This window comes from Rutidosis leptorrhynchoides, chromosome 11 (assembly GCF_046630445.1).
Source record: "Rutidosis leptorrhynchoides isolate AG116_Rl617_1_P2 chromosome 11, CSIRO_AGI_Rlap_v1, whole genome shotgun sequence".
Classification (NCBI taxonomy): Eukaryota; Viridiplantae; Streptophyta; class Magnoliopsida; order Asterales; family Asteraceae; genus Rutidosis; species Rutidosis leptorrhynchoides.
Window position 1 is genome coordinate 25,192,101 of NC_092343.1, and position 19,493 is coordinate 25,211,593.

General features: G+C 34.4%; 2 protein-coding genes and 1 pseudogene across 5 annotated transcripts; all 3 read left to right on the top strand.

Moving 5' to 3' along the window:
* The first annotated feature begins 798 nt into the window (after positions 1-798).
* On the top strand, positions 799-5,837 carry LOC139876316 (putative disease resistance RPP13-like protein 1). Of its 4 annotated transcripts, none has more exons than XM_071863622.1 (5): positions 799-4,818; positions 4,905-4,948; positions 5,250-5,304; positions 5,388-5,491; positions 5,584-5,837. In XM_071863622.1, exon 1 carries the CDS (start codon positions 814-816, stop codon positions 4,762-4,764), a length of 3,951 nt encoding a protein of 1,316 aa, XP_071719723.1. In that variant the 5' UTR covers positions 799-813; the 3' UTR covers positions 4,765-4,818; positions 4,905-4,948; positions 5,250-5,304; positions 5,388-5,491; positions 5,584-5,837. The 4 variants fall into 4 exon arrangements, with proteins under 4 accessions (XP_071719723.1, XP_071719721.1, XP_071719724.1 ...); XM_071863620.1 differs by having other exon boundaries at positions 5,391-5,491; XM_071863623.1 differs by lacking the exon at positions 4,905-4,948.
* Positions 5,838-7,756: 1,919 nt separating this feature from the next.
* LOC139874392 (putative disease resistance RPP13-like protein 1) lies at positions 7,757-12,489 on the top strand (annotated as a pseudogene).
* A 3,321-nt stretch (positions 12,490-15,810) lies between these two features.
* On the top strand, positions 15,811-18,950 carry LOC139874393 (uncharacterized). The gene is made up of 3 exons (XM_071861834.1): positions 15,811-16,542; positions 17,216-17,384; positions 18,365-18,950. The coding sequence occupies exons 1-3, from the start codon at positions 15,811-15,813 to the stop codon at positions 18,820-18,822; spliced, it is 1,359 nt and encodes a 452-aa protein (XP_071717935.1). The 3' UTR covers positions 18,823-18,950.
* Positions 18,951-19,493: the final 543 nt, after the last annotated feature.

Genomic DNA, 19,493 nt, shown 5'->3' on the forward strand with positions numbered 1-19,493 from the left:
CTACCCGAGAGGGCGAGTAATCCGACTACGCGGCCATGATTCGAACCAGACCTCCTAAAAGGATGAGTTATTAATCTAATAATTTTGGGTAAAGATGTGTAAACAACTAATTTGTATCCACAATCAAATAAGCTTTGTGCACAACGTCATAAAGCATGTTTTTGGATAAGTGAGGATGGAATGTGTTTCATTGGAACGTAGCTAATCGTCCTTGCTTTTAGAGAATTGCATGAACGAGTAAATTGTCTTTCCCATAGAGGGTAAACCTCGAGTACTCACCAACAACTAATTTGTATTGTAGGTATGTACCAATAAAAATTGATTGTCTATGGATCAATCATCAACAACTAATTAGTATCCATAGTTCCATACACAACCAAATAAATTTTGTGTACAACGTCATGAAACATGTTTAGTTTATGTATAAATAAAATTTATTGTCTATGATCAATCTCCAATAATTTATTAAGAGTTTGTGTTGAACTTTTTTATATAATATTAATTAAGTTATATAAAAGCTGATAATGTAAACTAAAATTTTAATAATAAGTGTTCAAAGTTATGGTTAGATAATTGTACTTGGCAAATACAAGAGAGAAAAAAAAAAGTAAAGTATTTTTTTTTTTCGGCGAAAAAACTTTACTTTACTTTAGCCTTTAAAGAAGAAGAAAATTAATATGTGTAGTTGAAAACAGCTATGCACTTGACCAAGACTAAAAGTTGACTTATTCTCATCCACACAACTTCATCTCATCCTTCTTTCATTACTTACTTTTGAAATCAAACACAACAATTTAATCCTAATCCAATTTAATGGCTATTACTGAAATCTTTCTTGGAGCATTCGTCACTGTTCTGTTTGAAAAACTCGCTTCTGTTGACTTGATCAGTCTGGCTCAATCTGCGGGAATTGATTCTGAGCTGGAAAAATGGAGCAGCACTTTGCAACAAATCGAAGCTGTGCTTGTTGATGCTGGGCAGAAACACTTAACAAATAATTCTATTCAGGTATGGGTCAACAAACTCCAACTTTTGGCTTACGACATAGATAATGTACTCGATGATTTGGCCACAGAAGCTATGTGTCGTCAGTTGAATCAACAACCACATGGCAGTACTAGTAGTAAGAAGGTATTAAAGTTTATTCCAAAAAAATTCCATGCTCTTAAATATGGTCATAAGATGAGTTCTAAGCTAGAAAAGATTACATCCGAATTGCGTGATCTTGTTGAGCAAACAAATATTCTGGGTTTGATTAGTAACGTTGAAAGGTCAAATACAACAAGTAGGACATTAGAGACAACGTCAATGGTTAATGTTTCAGAAATTGTGGGCAGGGAAGGTGATAAAGAGGCATTGCTAGAAAAGTTGTTGGTGAATGATGAATCGTGTGAGAAAAATGTGAGCATCGTGTCTATTGTTGGTGTTGGTGGAATAGGCAAGACGACTCTTGCCCAAATTTTGTACAACGATGAGAAAATCAAGAAACATTTTGAACTCGCTTCATGGGTTTGTGTATCTGATGAGTTCGATGTCTTTAATATTAGCAAAACTATCTTTAAAGATGTTGGTGGGGGAGACAAAGTGTTTGAAAATCTAAATCAGCTTCAAGTGGCCCTGTCAGAGCAACTTTCAAAAAAGAAGTTCCTGATTGTTCTAGACGACGTTTGGAACGAAAAATACACGGAGTGGGAACTACTTCGGCGCCCTTTTTCTGTTGGGGCACATGGAAGTAGAATTTTGGTGACAACAAGGAACAATACGGTTGCATCGGTCATGGACTCTGTTCAAGCATACAGTCTCGAGATATTATCGGATGAAAAAGCTTTATCTTTGCTTGCTCATCACGCGTTAGATGAACAAAATTTTGATTCACATCCATCATTTAAATTATGTGGTGAAGGTATCGTGAAGAAATGTGGCGGATTGCCATTGGCTTTGACAACACTTGGAAGAGTGTTAAGAAGAAAAGAAAAAGAAGAAGAATGGGAGGAGTTTTTGAATAGTGAAATATGGAATGAACAGAACGAAGAGAAGATTCTTCCGGCTCTAAGACTAAGCTATTATGATCTCCCTCCTCGTTTAAAGCAAATGTTTGCATATTGTTGCTTATTCCCCAAAGATTACTTGTTCGAAAAGAACGTACTAGTCCTACTGTGGATGGCTGAGGGGTTCTTGGTTAAGTCAGAAGGCAGATCAATGGAGAACTTAGGACGAGACTGTTTTGAAGAGCTAGTGTCCAGGTCTTTTTTCCGGCATTCAAATAACGACAAATCACTATATACAATGCATGACCTGCTAAGTGACTTGGCCCTGAGTGTCGCAGGAGAGTTCTTTTTTATGTTGGATGATGGAAACGATCTGCATGGCGAAAACGGGTCTTTGGAGAAACTCCACTACTTTTCATTTATTAGTCAATATTTTGAAGTGCACAGGAAGTTTAAGACTCTCGAAAGAGCTAGACGCCTGCGTACCTTTTTAGCTGTGTCAGTTACAAGGCCATATAATTGGCAACAATTCTTCTTATCGAACAAGGTTCTTGAAGAAGTAGTTCCCCGATTAGAGTTTTTAAGGGTGCTAAGCCTCGCCAGTTATTCAATCACAGAGGTACCAAAATCCATTTGTAATATGAAACATTTGCGGTACCTCAACTTTTCCAATACTAACATCACATGTTTACCCGGACAAATTGGCGACCTCTATAATCTACAGAGTTTGCTGCTGTCAGGTTGTCGTTTGTTATCGAGTTTGCCACACAGTTTTGTAAAGTTAATCAACTTGCGACATCTCGACATTAACAATACTCCGAAGTTGAATGAAACACCTTTTGGCATCGGTCGGTTGACGAGTCTACAAACTCTATCCAAAGTCATTATTGGTGGAGCTAGTGGGTTCAAAATATCAGCTCTTAAAGAACTATTACACCTTCAAGGTCAGATTTCCATTAAAGGGCTCCATAAGGTCACTAATGAAATTCATGCCAAGGAAGCCAACTTAATGCAGAAGAAGAGTCTTTGTGATTTGGAGCTCGATTGGAGTGGTGAGGACCCCGATGTTAATCGGAATGCAATAATGGAATATAAAGTACTTGAAGCACTAAGGCCTTCTGAGAAGATGAAAAGCCTCAAGATTCTATACTACATGGGAACGAAATTTCCTAGTTGGGTTGGGGATTCCTCATTTGATTCCTTAACGGAGCTTACTTTACGTGGTTGTCGAAGTTGTACATGTCTACCGACACTTGGACATTTACCATTACTCAAGAAGTTGTTTGTTGAAAGCGTGAATGGGTTGAAAAGACTCGGTCCAGAGTTACTTGGACATGCGGATTCTTGCAATGATATTGCATTTCCATCGCTTGAAGTTTTGGAATTTAAAGATATGGAAGGTTGGGAGGAATGGTCAACAAATGGTGCTGATAAAGATGGAATAGTTGGATGTTTTCCTTGTCTTCGTGAGGTTTCTATTAAAAGTTGTCCGAAACTAGATGTAGTCGTAATTGACTCGATACCCTCACTTGAGGTGTTAGACGTAAGAGGATGTTCGGTAACGGTTTTACGAAGCATGGTTGGCGTGTCTTCATCAATCGTTAGATTGACAATGAAGGATATTAAAGGACTCACTCAGTTAGATGGAGAAATTGTAGAGCGTCTCCAAAAAGTCGAATATCTAAGCATTTCAAACTCTGATGAAGTCATAAATTTGTGGGAATCAGAAGTAGACATTCGTGCAAGTTTAGAAACATTGGAAGTAAGTATGTGTGTAAATTTGGTGTCATTAGTAAAGAGGAAGGTGAATTTGGTAATTAGTGGCATGCGTTCTATTAGAGAAGTGAAAATTTTCGGTTGTCCGAAATTGGAGGGTTACAACTATCCTAATAGTATTGAGAGGTTGGAGATGGTCAATTGTAAATCAATGACATCATTGACCTTCCCACTAATGCACAACCACCCATTTACTTTGAAGTTTCTTAAACTAGAGCGTTGTGATAATTTGGAGATGAATTGGGTTTTCAGCAACTTGTTGTCATCACTTGGAACTCTTACACTAAACAGAGTTTCGAATGTGAGGTTGTTTCCTGATGGATCCTTAGATCATCTCACTAAATTGGATATTGTTGGTTGTGAGAACATAGAATCGATTCCAGAAAAAGGTTTTGGTTTTCTTCCTCATCGTTGCCTAAGATCTCTTTCGATACGCTATTGCGAGAATATAAAGTCAATTCCTCTTGAGCATTTGCAAAGTCTCGGATATTTGGAAGAGATATGGATAACTGAATGTCCAAGTATGGAACTTCCCAGCGTTTTGTGGCCTCCTAATTTAAGTTCTTTACATATAGGAGGGTTAAAGAAGGGAGTGTGTGAGTGGGGGATGCAACATTTCCCAACCTCACTTGTTCATCTAGTTTTATATGGATTTAATCAGTCAGGAGTGGTTAGATTTGCAACAATGTCAGAAGAGGAAGAGAATACGATGAGGAGGAATTCGTTGTCACCTTTTCTTCTACCATCCTCTCTAACTTCTCTACAACTTAAAGGCTTTGAAGAATTGGAATCAGTTTCAAAAGGCATGGAACACCTCACCTTCCTTGAGCATCTTATAATTTATGATTGCCTGAAGCTTAGAGATCTGCCAGAGACGCTACTCCCTTCACTTTCACTTTTGCAGGTGACTGGTTGTTCCCAGAAACTAATAAAAAAGTGTAGAATACAAGGCAAATACTGGGCAACCATCTCCCATATCCCCTGCTTAGGAATTCAATAAGAGAAGTAATAATTCAAATAAAATAAAGAATTCTCGCTTTCTCGATACTTAGAGGTATGTTTTCACACTTATTTAGTTATTTGTAAGTAGTTCACTCGAATTGGTCTTTCATTACAACCTAATTTAAATGTGTTCATCAGGTACCAAATAAATTCTTCACTGATGTTAACTCTGTTACCCAAAGGTAAAAAAGTCAAATCAGAATCAGAATATATATTATTAATATAGTACTTGGTGCGAACCATACAACAAAACTTTTGAATTCTGGGTATTAACAAATGTCTTTGGGTGCACTAATGCCATAAGACAAATCACACAAGTATGACATTGGGTTCTTCATTATACAAAAAAATTGATCATAACTGTTTTAAATGTGGTTTTAGGTTTGGTTGATGTAATAAAACTACACTTCTGACAAAAGCTTACTTGTTGACTTATTTGTAATTTCTGATTAACATATCCAAGCTCACTCACTGTAATGACAGCTAACGATTCAAGATATCGAAGCACTAATCTAATCTTTCAAGTACTCCTTTTAAGGTATGAAGTCATAGTAGTTGTTCATATGTATATATATCAAGTTTACATTGTAGATAATCTTATGAAATTATGTATCATGTCAGCAGATAACATGGCAAGTAGGCGAATCTGGAAACTTTGATTATAATCTTATTGCTACTTTGGGGATACATTCCATTAGTACGTCTTTTACTGGAAATTAAATCAGGTTGGTTTGACACTTTTTTCCTACACATGATTAAAAGTGGCAATTTCAACTCATTTACCTTTAACTTATGAGGTTGTGTATGATGAATGCAGGTCATTGTCACATGATTATTATTGTAGATATGAAGGGTGAATATAATACAAGCAAACCATGTTCGAACTCCATTTTAACTTATGAGGTTGTTTCGTCTTTCCATAAGATGATATTCTGTTTAATGTCAATTAGCCCAGTTACAGAAGGTGGTGTAACATTCTGAATTTCTGTTGGTAGTACAATTAAGAACTTCTGGTTGGTTATTATAATTATATCCATGATTGTTTGTTAGGAAATTTTACAAACCTCAAATAATATAACTTTGTTTCAGCATTGAAGCATATAAGTTTGATTATGGTTTTTTAAGACCAGCTTTATTATTTTCCGTTAGGTTGAGGCTTAAGTTTGATTATGATTTTCGGCCCAATACAGAACAGTCAAAAGTTAAAACCATGTCTAAGTTGTTATACATACTGCAAGTGAACTTAAATACAACACCATTTTTATGTGGGTGATTGATGTTAAACCTCCATAACATTAAAAACATTCAAGTACATAAGCTAGAAACCTTTTTGTTGATTCAGAAATAGCATAGCAGCTTGTGAAAGATTGTTAAAACAGAGCATCATTTATTCGTAATGGAAATGACAGTAACAAGTTATAACTTATAAGTACTTGAACAATTTATTCGAAATGGAAATAACGGTAACAAGATTGTTAAAACAGAGCATCATTTAAGTTAGATTTAGTTGATGTGTTTCTTTTTGTTATGTTGCTTAATGATGATGGAGTTGAAAAGATAGAACCACAAAAAACGTCTGTTTAACTTGTCTATAAAACTAATTGTATTACTTAAAGCAATTCAATTTAAAAACACTGTTTTGTTGATTGGAAATGAGCATATGTAAAGTTTGTTCTGTTGCTTGGAAATAGCTAAGGTTCTTTTGTATGATGAAATGCGGGTCACGCTGACATATAAGTTATAACCAGCAGCCATATGATAATTCCGTTTCTAGACTGCAATATTTGAAGGTCGTTCATATATGCTCAATAAATAATTAAGTAATAGCTGTAGATAAGAGATACAGATGCAATGGATCCTTTTATTAAATATGATTTCATAATAATGTTGTTCTTTACATAAGTATATGTACTTCTTAGATAATGTTTGCGTTACAAAACTACCAAGATATTATGAATGTCTATTTTGATAGTAGTTATTCAAGACCTGAGAGTCTGCACCCATATCTCCTGTTGAAATTGGATAGCATGTTGTAGAGCAATAAATATATGATCAAATTAACATCTTCTAATTCATGCTCTGCATCTAATATGTTCTCTGATTATATTAATTTTGGACAACCGTGTTACTGGTGAGCCTAACACCCTAACCAAACCATTATAGCCAGCAACAATGATTATCTAAAACACAATCTATTTTAAAAACGCAAATCCAAACACCCATTAAGACTCACCTACACTGCTCTCTCTATGAAAAGAAGAATGAAGATAACCTTGTATTTCTCAAAGAGCCGATCGCCCAATCAAACAAAATCTATATTGTCGAATTACAATCTTTTTTGGTCCTGATATTCAAGAAAGTTTGTCTGCAAAATGAGAAATGTGTAAAATAACAGTACCACTATGAATTTAATATACAACAATAATATCAAGAACAAAAAAACCCCTCGTAGGTATGCAAAAATGATGTTAGGCTCTCCATCGAAGCATATGAATGATAAGCTAGTCTTACATTTGATTTAATTTGTTTTATCAATTAATTCAATATTGATTCAACTTAGAAATAGTATTAAATTCAATAAATTCACTCTATTTTCACCTGTTACATCTTCTTTGGTTTCAATAAATTCAATAACTTTTATGGTTTGTTAAGACTAGCGCGTAGAAAATGGAACGAATATGTACTGTATTATATTTCAAGTGGAACAGCTAAGCATATTGATCATTATTAATTATTAATATTAATGAACCTGATCAGACTTTCTGCTACTTGCATATATTTTATTAATATTATAATTAATTAATTAATTAATTAATTAATTAATTAATTAATTAATTAATATTATATCTGCACACCAATGGCGAAAACTTAATGATTGTACTCAGAAACACCAAATCTACTTTGACTAGTACAGATTCAATCAATACCTTTTTTTTTTTTTTTTTTTTTTTATCATTATCCAAAAAATTAACAACCTTCTACTCATTTTCATGGCTATCGCTGAAGTATTTCTTGGCGCATTCATCTGTGTTCTGTTTGAAAAACTTGCTTCTGTTGACTTGATCAGTCTGGCTCGATCTGCAGGAATCTATTCCGAGCTGGAGAAATGGAACAGCACTTTAAACCAAATCCAAGCTGTGCTTGTTGATGCAGGCCACAAACAATTAGCAAATAATGCTATTCAGTTATGGCTGAACAAGCTTCATCATTCGGCTTATGATATTGATGATGTGCTCGATGATTTAGCCACAGAAGCTATGCCTCGCAAGTTAAATCAACAACCACATGCTTATAAAATGTGAGCACCGTGTCTATTGTTGGTCTTGGTGGTATAGGAAAGACGACTCTCGCCCAAATTTTGTATAACGATGAGAAAATCAAGAAACACTTTGAACTAATGTCATGGGTTTGTGTGTCTGATGAGTTCGATGTCTTTAACATTAGCAAAGCTATCTTTAAAGATATAGGTGGGGGGACAAAACGTTTGAAAATCTAAATCAGCTTCAAGTGGCCCTGTCAGAGCAACTTTCAAATAAAAAGTGCCTGATTGTTCTAGACGACGTTTGGAATGAAAACTACATGGAGTGGGAACTCCTTCAACGCCCTTTTGCTGTTGGGGCACATGGTAGTAAAGTTATGGTAACAACATGAAAGATTACAGTTGCATCGGTTATGGACTCTGTTCAAACATACCCTATAAAGGTTTTGTCAAACGAAGAAGCTCTATCTCTGCTCGCTCAACATGCATTGGGCGTACGAAACTCCGAGTTACATCCCGCATTTAAATTGTACGGCGAAGGTGTCATGAAAAAATGTGATGGAATGCCTTTGGCTTTGAAGGCAATTGGAAGGGTTTTGAGAACAAAAACAAGCGAAAAAGAATGGGAAGAGTTGCTAAGTAGTGAAATATGGAATGCACATAATGAAAGCAAGATTCTTCCAGCTTTAAGATTAAGCTACTACGATCTTCCTTCACATTTGAAACGTATGTTTGCATATTGTTGTTTATTCCCAAAAGATTACATGTTTAAACAGGATGAATTAGTCTTACTTTGGATGGCAGAAGGGTATCTAAATAACACAAATGTAAGCAAAGATATGGAGAGTATAGGTCGAGATTGTTTTAAAAAGTTAGAGTCAAGGTCATTTTTCCAACGTTCAACTAATGACACATCACGATATACTATGCACGACCTCGTAAATGACTTGGCAATGAGTGTCGCGGGAGAGTTTTTTATTATGTTGGGTGAAAAGATGAATATTGACGATAGAAATGATGTTTTGGAAAAGTTTCATCACCTTTCATTTATTAGCCAAATGTTTGGAGTGTACAAAAAGTTTAAGGGATTAAAAAGAGCTAGACGCTTGCGAACTTTCTTAGCGTTGTCTGTTATAGATATTGATCACTAGCAACATTTCTTTTTATCAAACAAGGTTCTTGTTGAAGTACTTCCTCGGCTAACGTTATTAAGGGTGCTAAGCCTAGCCAATTATTCAATTACTAAGGTACCACAATGCATTGGTAGTCTCAAACATGTGCGCTACCTCAACTTTTTCCAAACTAGTATAACATGTTTACCCAAGCAAATAGGTGATCTCTATAATCTGCAGAGCTTGTTGGTGTCCGGTTGTCCTCAGTTATGTAGCTTACCTCACAGTTTTGTGAAGTTAGTTAACTTGCGACACCTTGACATTAGAGATACTCTGAAGTTGAATGAGACACCCATAGGAATTGGTGGGTTGACAAGTCTACAAACTCTATCCAAAGTAACTATTGGAGGAGCTAGTGGGTTCAAACTTTCAGGTCTGAAAGACCTATTGCATCTTCAAGGTCAGCTTTCCATTAAGGAACTAAATAAAGTAAAAAATGCAACACAAGCAAAAGAAGCCAACTTGAAGCAAAAGGAAGGTCTTAAGCATTTGGAGCTGGATTGGAGTAACAATGTCTTTGATGACAGGCGAAAAGAAAGAGTACAGTTTGAAGTACTTGAAGGGCTAAGGACCGGTAATCAGTTGAAAAGCCTCAAGATTTTATACTATAGGGGAACAAAATTTCCTAGTTGGGTCGGTGATCCCACATTTGCTTGCTTATCTGAGCTTACATTGCGTGGTTGTATAAATTGTACATGTTTACCGACACTTGGACATCTACCGACGCTTCAAAAGTTGTTTCTTGAAAGTATGAATGGGTTGACCAGACTCAGTTCAGAGTCACTTGGAAGCACCTATTCCTATAATGGTATTGCATTTCCATCACTTGAATATTTGGGATTTAAAGATATGCAGGGTTTAAAAGAATGGTCAACTAGTGAAGGTGACAAAGATAGAACCACTGCAATGTTTCCTTGTCTGCACCAGATTTCTATAGAAAATTGTCCGAAACTTGATGTAGTGGAAATTGACTTACTACCTTCACTTCGGCTCTTAATTGTAAACGGGTGTTCGGTAGCTGTTGTTAGAAGCATGGTTTGTGCGACTTCATCAATAACTGAATTGACATTGGAGAGTATAAAAGGACTTACAGAGTTATCTAGAGAAATTTTAGAAAGTCTCCACGCACTTGAATATTTAAGCATTTCAAAGTGTGATGAACTCGTTTACTTATGCAAATCAGAAGCCGAGCCATGTGACATTCTAGTGAATTTAAAGTTTTTTAAAGTGAGTCATTGAGTAAATTTGGTGTCATTAGTAGAGAAGAAGGTGAATTTGGGGATTAGTGACTGCATGTCTTCTATTAGAGAAGTGGAAATTATCGTGTGTCCAAAATTGGAGGGTTACAGTTGTCCAAATAGTATCGAGAAGTTGGAGATGCTTAATTGTGATTCAATGACATCCTCGACGTTCCCACCTACTATGAAGGTTCTTCGATTGTGGTATATTGATAATCTCGAAGTCAATTGGGTTTTCAGCAACTTATTGTCGTCACTTGGAACTCTTAGACTAGATCATGTTTCGAATGTAAGGTTGCTTCCAGAAGGATGCTTAGTTCATCTCACTAGTTTAAGTATTTTCGACTGTGAAAACATAGAATCGATTCCTGAAAAAGGTTTTGGTTTTCTTCCTCTTCGTTGCCTAAGATCTTTTTGGGTTAAGAATTGCAAGAATGTACGTAAAATCAATCCCTCATGAACACTTGCAAAGTCCCATATCTATGGAAGACATGGGAATATCCTGTTGTCCATGTTTGGAATTTCCGAGTGGTTTGTGGCCACCTAATTTAAGTTGGTTAACAATAGGTGATTTAAAGAAGAGAGTGTGTGAGTGGGGGATGCAACATTTTCCAACCTCACTTGTTACACTACATATACAAGGTTATAATAGGTCAGGAGTGGTTAGATTTGCGGAAAAGGCAGAAGACGAAGAAGAGGATATGAGGAGGAGGAATTCGTTGTCACCTTTTCTTCTTCCATCATCTCTAACTCTTCTTGCTATATATAATTTTGAAGAATTGAAATCAGTTTCAAAAGGCATGGAACACCTCACTTGCCTTGAAAGACTTGCAATTAGTAACTGCCCGAAACTTAGAGATCTACCAGAGACGCTACTCCCCTCACTTTCAAGTTTAGATGTGGTTTATCCGTCCCCACAATTGAGTAAAAAGTGTAGACGAAGAAAAGGCAAATATTGGCCCATCATCTCTCAAATCCCCAGTTTTGAAATCAAATAGTTGTTGCAGTAATTATCTAGTGGAAGTCTTGTGCATAAAAGCTGAAAAGGTATGTCCTATTTTATATTTTCCGTGATTAATTATTAATTATTAATTATTATACTATGATTTATGTCCAGTTACCACTTTAATCGAATTGCTTTTAATGTCGCAGAGTTGTTTGTATTATTATTAAGTTAATGTGTTACTACTCAAGTAGAGGAATGTCGGTTTCCATCCTCCCCAAACCCCACATACGCGGAATTGGGTATTGTTGTTGTAAAGTTACTGTTTAACATATGCTAAAACTTGTTTGTTAAATTTGGAATATAATGAATAGATTGGTGATACTGTAGTGGTTTATCATATCTTGCAAGAAAGGAATTGGCAATTGATTAAACAAAAAAAGAGATCAAAAGAGGAATTGTGCGAAGGTATTACATTCTGTGTTAAGTTGTTGACTTTTAAAGTTAAACCCTTAAATGAAATGCAGTCATCAATGTTGCAAGAATATGGAAGCTCAAATGGAGGAATATGAAGTGTGTATTGATTAGGTTGTTGTTATCATCTTAATCATAATGTGTCATGAAAGAAAGATGGGACAACTTAGATTAGGTTGATGTGTCGGTTTTTGATGTTTGGCTTTGTCATAGCAGTGCTAGGCTTTGTTTTGTTTGTTTTGTTTTGAGTTGGGGTATTTCCTCCTCGTATGTGGTTCCTTGATAAATAAAATCATTTTTAACCAAAAGAAAAAACTTGTTTGTTGATTATTTAATTCACATTTTCAGGTCAGTTGCTGATTTTCCAATGTTGCTTAATGATGATGGAGTTGAAAAGATAGATCCACAAATAAACACACTTGATCTTCAAGGTCTGTTTAACTTGTCTATAAAACTAATTGTATTACTTAAAACAATTCAATTTATGGACACCGTTTTGTTAATTGGAAACGAGAATATGTACAGTTTGTTTTGTTGATTGGGAATAGCTAAGGATCTTTTGTATGATGAAATGCAGGTCACGGTGACATATAACCAGAGCCATAAGATGATTCCGTTTCTAGGCTGCTACTTTTGAAGGTCATTCATATGCTCAATACATAGTCAAATAATAGTTGTAGCTAAGATACAGATAAATGGATCTTTTAATTAAATATGACTTCATAATAATACTGTTCTTTACATAAGTATATGTACTTCTAGATAATGTTTGCGTGACAAAACTACCAGGATATTATGAATGTCTATTGTAGTACATTAGTTATTCAAAAACTGAGAGTCTGCACTCTATATCTCCTGTTGAAATTGGATAGCATGCTGTAGAGCAATAAATATATGATCAAATTAACATCTTCTAATTCATGCTCTGCATCGAATATCTTCTCTGGTCGTATTAATTTTGGACAACCGTGTTACTGGTGAGCCTAACGCGGTAACGCCCTAACCAAACCATTATATCATGCAGCAATAATCATCTAAAACGCATAATCCAAACACCCATTAAGACTCATCTACAGTGCTCTTCTCAATGAAAAAAGGAATGAAGATACCCATGTATTTCTCAAAGAGACGATCACACAATCAGACAAAATGTCGAATCACAATCTTTTCTAGTCCCTGATATTCAAGAAAGTTTGTCTGCAAAAAGAGAAATGTGTAAAATAACAGTACCACTATGAATTTAATACAACAATAGAATCGTGAACAAAAAAAACCCTGGTTAGGTATGCAAAAATGATGTTAGGCTCTCCATTGGAGCATATGAATGATATGTTAGTCTTACATTTGATTTGTTTTATCAATTAATTCAATATTGTTTCAACTTAAAATTAGTATCAGATTTAATAAATTCACTCAATTTTCGCCAACTATATCTTCTTAGGTTTCTATACCTCCTCATCAGCTATTAAGAATCTACAATAAGTTATTTAAAGCTGCAAGTGCACAAAAACATATCTAAAATATGTAATCCAGTAACCACTTCATCAATTTACAGTCTAAGATTCATTACACATATAAGATGGTTCAGAGTTACACTACATTTACACTAACAATGTCGATAAATTATTTGTCTGCACTTAACTCGAAAATCAGTTGCTTGAATTAAATTACTTATATCAAAGTCAAGTACATCCTCAATTAAACAACCACTAAAACAAAAATCAAATGCCACATACAAAATTGTAAATTTACATTCTAATGAATTGAAAATTACCTTTGTGATAACTTTACAAAAGATATAAGCTTGATCACCATTCCCCCATTTTAGTAGGATCGGTAACAGAAACTGACAAAAACAGAATTTGTGAATATCTTCCTCTAGAATACAGACAGGAATCATAATTAATAAATTTGTTAATCGCTTGTTATTAGCATTTCCCTTTTAAAAAAGTATAATTGCATTGACAAGTCAGAATATCAATAAGCTTTAATGGTTTAATTCATCAAAGAATTACTCCTTTCCCATGATAATATTTTTCCTCATTCTTGCCATGTTCAAATTTAACTTTAATGAAACATAATACAGTATGATCACAAATAATTATATACTAATATACCAAACAAGTATTATATGCTCTAGATCTTTAGGTGTTCAAAATGTTCTCCACAAGAAAATTTTGAGGCATACAAAAACACTTATGAACCTAAACCTCATAACAATCTGAAAACTGTATTGATAATAATAAAAATACTATCACACAAATATTTCAGACAACAAATATGATTATAGATTTCATAAAGCAGTGTAATTGCCACGAATTAATAATGTCTCATGGGAGAAAGGAGTCTCTCAAAAGAAAAACCCTAGAAAGAAACACCAGAATAGATACATATATATAGATACATAAGAATGTATGTATATATGTTTCTAACTTAGAACTAGTATCAAATACAATAAATTCAATCTATTTTCACCAGTTCTATCTTCTTTGGTTTCTATACCTCCTCATCAGCTATTAACAATCTACAATTAAAAGTTATCTAAAGCTGCAAATGCACAAAAAGTACATATCTAAAATATGTAATCCAGCAACCACTCCATCAGTTTACAGAGTCTAAGATTCATTGCATATATAAGATGGTTTAGAGTTACAGTTACCTACATTTACACTAACAATAATCGATAAATTAAATACATTTATCTGAACTTAACTCGAAAATCAGTTACTTGAATTAAAATACTTATATCAAAGTCACGTACATACTCAATTAAAACAACCACTGAAACAAAAATCAATTGCCAGAAGTACCAATACACGAACAAAGTTGTAAATTTACATTCTAATGAATTGAAAATTATCTTTGTGATAACTTTACAGAAGATATAAGCTTGATCACCATTCCCCATTTTAGTATAATCAGTAACAGAAACTGACAAACACAGAATTTGTGAATATCTTCTTCCAAAAGACAGACAGTAAACAATTGAAAAAAAGTATAATTGCATTGACAAGTCAGAATATCAATAAGCGTTAATGGTTTAATTCATCAAGGAATTACTCCTTTCCCATGATAATATTTTTCCTCATTCTTGCCATGTTCAAATTTAATTTTAATGAAACATAATACAATATGATTACGAAATAATTATAAAATATACCAAACAAGTATTAAATACTCTATATTTTTATGTGCTCAAAATGTTTTCCACGAGAAAAATTCGAGGCATACAAAAACACTTAGAACCTAAACCTCATAGCAATCTGAAAAACTGTATTGATAATAAAAAACATACTATCACACAAATATTTCAGACAACTAATATGATTATAGATCTCATAAAGCAGTGTAATTGCCACGAAATAATAATGTCCCATGGGAAAAAGGAGTCTCTCAAAAGGAAAACCCTAAAGAGAAACCCCAAAATAGATACATAAATATAGATACATAAGTAAGAATGTATGTATATATGTATCAGATTTAATTTAGCGCAGCTATGACTCAAAACGCTTCCATTTTGATTACTTGGAAGGCGATCTTAAGGGCTGCGCATGTACTGATTAATACACACAAATCAACTCGTGAAAAAAAGGAATGATTTTGGGTGAACCGATAGATTCATCGATTGATTTCAAGTTACTTGTAACCCTAATTTGAAGAATGTTTGATGAAGTCTAATTCGGATTTTATAAGACTGCGGGTAAAGAATTTTGGATAAATTGGGCTAACCTGAAAGCCCAATAATAAAGATGAATAAAAAGGTAAGCGGACCTACATAATTTTGGGGAAAGTGGTAAATATATCACGTATGGACAAAATACAAACAACTTTTTAAACTCCAAAATTCATCATCGTTTACCATTTTCCTTCATTTCCAAAAAAATACTCCGTACAAAAAACCTGCCTTCTTTCTTCTTTTCCTTTTTCTTCTTTTCCATTTTTCACAAAACAACGTAAAATGTCAACAGAATCATCTCCGGCCGATCCACCGTCACGTCTCGTCGGCGGCACCGAATACAGCTGGTGCCGTGCCGTTCTTTGCGGCACCGGCGTCACGGCCTTATCTCTCCTATTCTCGAAACCACCAAATGTCCCTCACCTTCAATCCTGTATCCATGCAATACAAAACGCCCACCCAATTCTTCGATCAAAACTCAAATTCAACACCGCAAATTCCACCTTTTCCTTTTTCACCCCCTCAACTTCCTCCAATCTCCAAATCACCTCCTCCGATTCCAATTTCACATTCTACCAAACCCTAGAACACGAAATCAATACCAATCCATGGAAAGGTAATGAATCTGAATCGGAAACTGGAACTGATGTTATGTTTGCGAATGTGTATAATTTGCAGGAGGGGAAGTATGTGGTGGTCTTACGGTTGCATACGGCGGTTTGTGATCGTGCATCGGCTGCGTATTTGTTGAGAGAATTGTTGAAATTGATTGGTAATGATAATATTGATAATGTGGATTTGATGAAGGAAGAGGGATTAGGGTTAGCTCTTGAAGATTGTGTGCCTGCTGGAAAAGCTAGTAAACCGTTTTGGTCACGTGGTGCTGATATGTTGGGGTATTCGGTTAATTCGTTTCGGTTTTCGAATTTGGATTTTAAAGAAAGCGGGTTTCCGAAATCGACTGAGTTCGTGAGGTTGAAAATCGGATTAGAGGACACCGAAAAGATTCTTTCTGTAAGTGTTCGTTTTTATATCGAATTGTTATTTGTTAATTGACTAATTGATAATGTTTATGATCATGATAATTAATTGAATGCATGAATTTCTAAGGTTGTGTGAGATATCTGAAAAATTGATTCATGATAATGTTATAGATATTCAAGAATGATTGTTATTTAAAAATGAAAGGTTCAAGATTGCGATTAGCAATATCGATTTACTTTTATGGTGTAATGGATTTATTCAGATTCAAGTTTTTAAATGTTGTTATGATTTTTCATGAATACCTTTTTTTTATATGTGGAATTTGTTATGAGGTTTAATGTAGTTATACGAATTTGACAGACAGAGAAAACATTTTGATGTCTAATATAAAGGTTAGAGGTAAATCTGGTTGACCTTGGTAGTCAAATAGGCCTCCTCGTTTGATACAGAGTAAATATCGTTATTAATTTTGTTTACAATTCCTATATTTGTAGAATCTGACATTGATGTAGTTTTCGAGTTTCTTTAAAAAGTATGAATACAGATAATTGATATTGAATTTGACTGTTAGAAAGTTAAAAGGTATTTAGTTTGACTTCAGTGGAACTGCTAAATTGATATTGAGTCTGACTTGAGAACTTATACATTGACTATTTTATCCTGATTAATCTGCGTTATTGTGTCATGACATTAAATATTTTAGGGTTGCAAATCAAGAGGTATCAAGCTATTTGGCCTGTCATCAGCAGCTGGATTTATATCCGCTCATGCATCTAAGAAAATTCCCGATGAAAAATGGGAAAAGTATTCACTTGCAACTCTTGTTGACTGTCGTTCACTTCTTGACCCTGTTCTTGGTGATCATCATGTTGGTAAGCTTAATCTTTACATACATTGCCCTCATATTGTGTTAGTTATATGTGTGTATATTAGTATATATGCCTTTATAAGCTGCATTGCCCTCATATTGTGTTAGTTATATGTGTGTATATTAGTATATATGCCTTTATAAGCTGCATAACTATTAACTAGTATTCATAAGTGTTTGATTGTCTGAATTGTTGATAGCAAAATGGGCAGTTTGTGTAACATGTCAAAATGGGTAGTTCATTTTTTGTACTGGTCAAAACCAGTAGAGACAGTTGGCTCAGAAACATTTTGTGCAAAACATTGCAGTTTATTTATATTTAATCATTTTATTAGTATGATCATAAAAAATATGTCATTTCAATAGTAGAATAATATAGCTATTAGTAGCGATGATGAAGATGATGAAGTGGAGAGGTAAAATATCGAAAATACCCCTCATGTGCCTCGAACATCTCTACCTAACGAGATTTTCTAGTGAGCGTTAGTGTCAGGGACCAACTGCGTAACATGTGCAAACGTTAGGGACATCCAAGAAAAAAACAAACTTTAGTCCTAACGTGCAATTTTAGACAAAGTTTAGGGACCAACCGTGTAAATTTGTCTTTTATAAATGTAAGATTTAATCACACGAATAGTCCCTATGGTTTGTCAAATATTGTGTTTTGGTCTTTAAGCTTTTTTTTTTTGCACGAATAATCATGAGGATTGCAATTCTTGCACGAATAATCCCTATGTCTAACGAGTGTTGATTATTTCCATTATCTTTAAACTTATTCATCATGTACAAGTCACATGATCAGATTTAAAAAAATAATCAACGCTCATTAGACACAAGGACTATCTGTGCAAGAATTGCAAACCACAGGGACTAATCCGTGCAAGAAAAAAACTTAAGGATGAAAATGCAAGTTTGACAAACCATAGGAACTATCCGTGTAATTTAGTGTATATTAAAAATATGCTATATGTATGACTGATGCAGGAAATTACCATTCTGCTATCTTAAGTTCCCATGATGTAAAGGGAGGAGAAGATGTATGGGACTTGGCACAAAAAATCTATTCGTCTTTAGAAACCGCAAAGAACAACAATAAACATTTTACAGACATGGCTGACTTACACTTTCTCATGGGCAAAGCAATCGACAACCCTGGTTTAACCCCTTCATCTTCCTTAAGAACTTCACTTTTTTCTGTATTCGAAGAATCTTTAATTGAAAACACCAATCAATTGCACAAAGACATTGGTTTATTGGATTGCATTGGGTGTGCTTCTGTTCATGGTGTGAGTCCTTCACTTGCAATCTTTGATACAATCAATGATGGTCAGCTTGATTGTGCTTGTATGTATCCATCTCCAACACATTCAAGGGAACAAATGCAAGATTTTGTGGATCATATGAAGAAGATTCTTATTGAGGCGGCTAGTGTTCCTCAATGAAATATTGTTTGTAATTTTGACTTCATTCGTTTTTAGGGCTTCCGGTTTTACCTGATAAATTCTTGAATGTAATTTTCTGGCTAACTCGTGAATAAACTGAATAATTTTGCTGGTCCTGCATAGTTGTTTTTGCCGTATATTAAGTTCTTGCAATTGAATAAATTCACTAACATGTTCTACTTTTAAACTAGTTCTGCAATTCTGCAATATTCAGTTTGTGAAATAGTAATCGATTCAGAAAGATTAACACGATTTAAAATTGTAATTAAGTAACTCCTTATGAATTTAAACACGAGAGCTTACTCTGTATGATATGATTGATTAACAAATAAATAATCACATCTTTAATATTAGATAAAACGTGTTACATACTTACATTTGCCTGTGTATATACACGAATACACACACAAATATAATGATGAAGAGAGCACTCATTTCTATGCCTACACTAATACAAATAAACATGATATGATCAATAGCTTCAAGCTCCTTTAACCAAACGTAGCTTTTTATTAAAGAGAAAATTGAGCGAATAGTCATATTGCATGAATAGCCATAGTTGCTATTTTGAGTGTGGATAGTCCTTAATGGTTTTGAAGTCGAGCAAGGATAACCCAGTTGACGATTTCTGTCTGATTCTACAGTTAACCTCATTGCATGTGCATTCCACA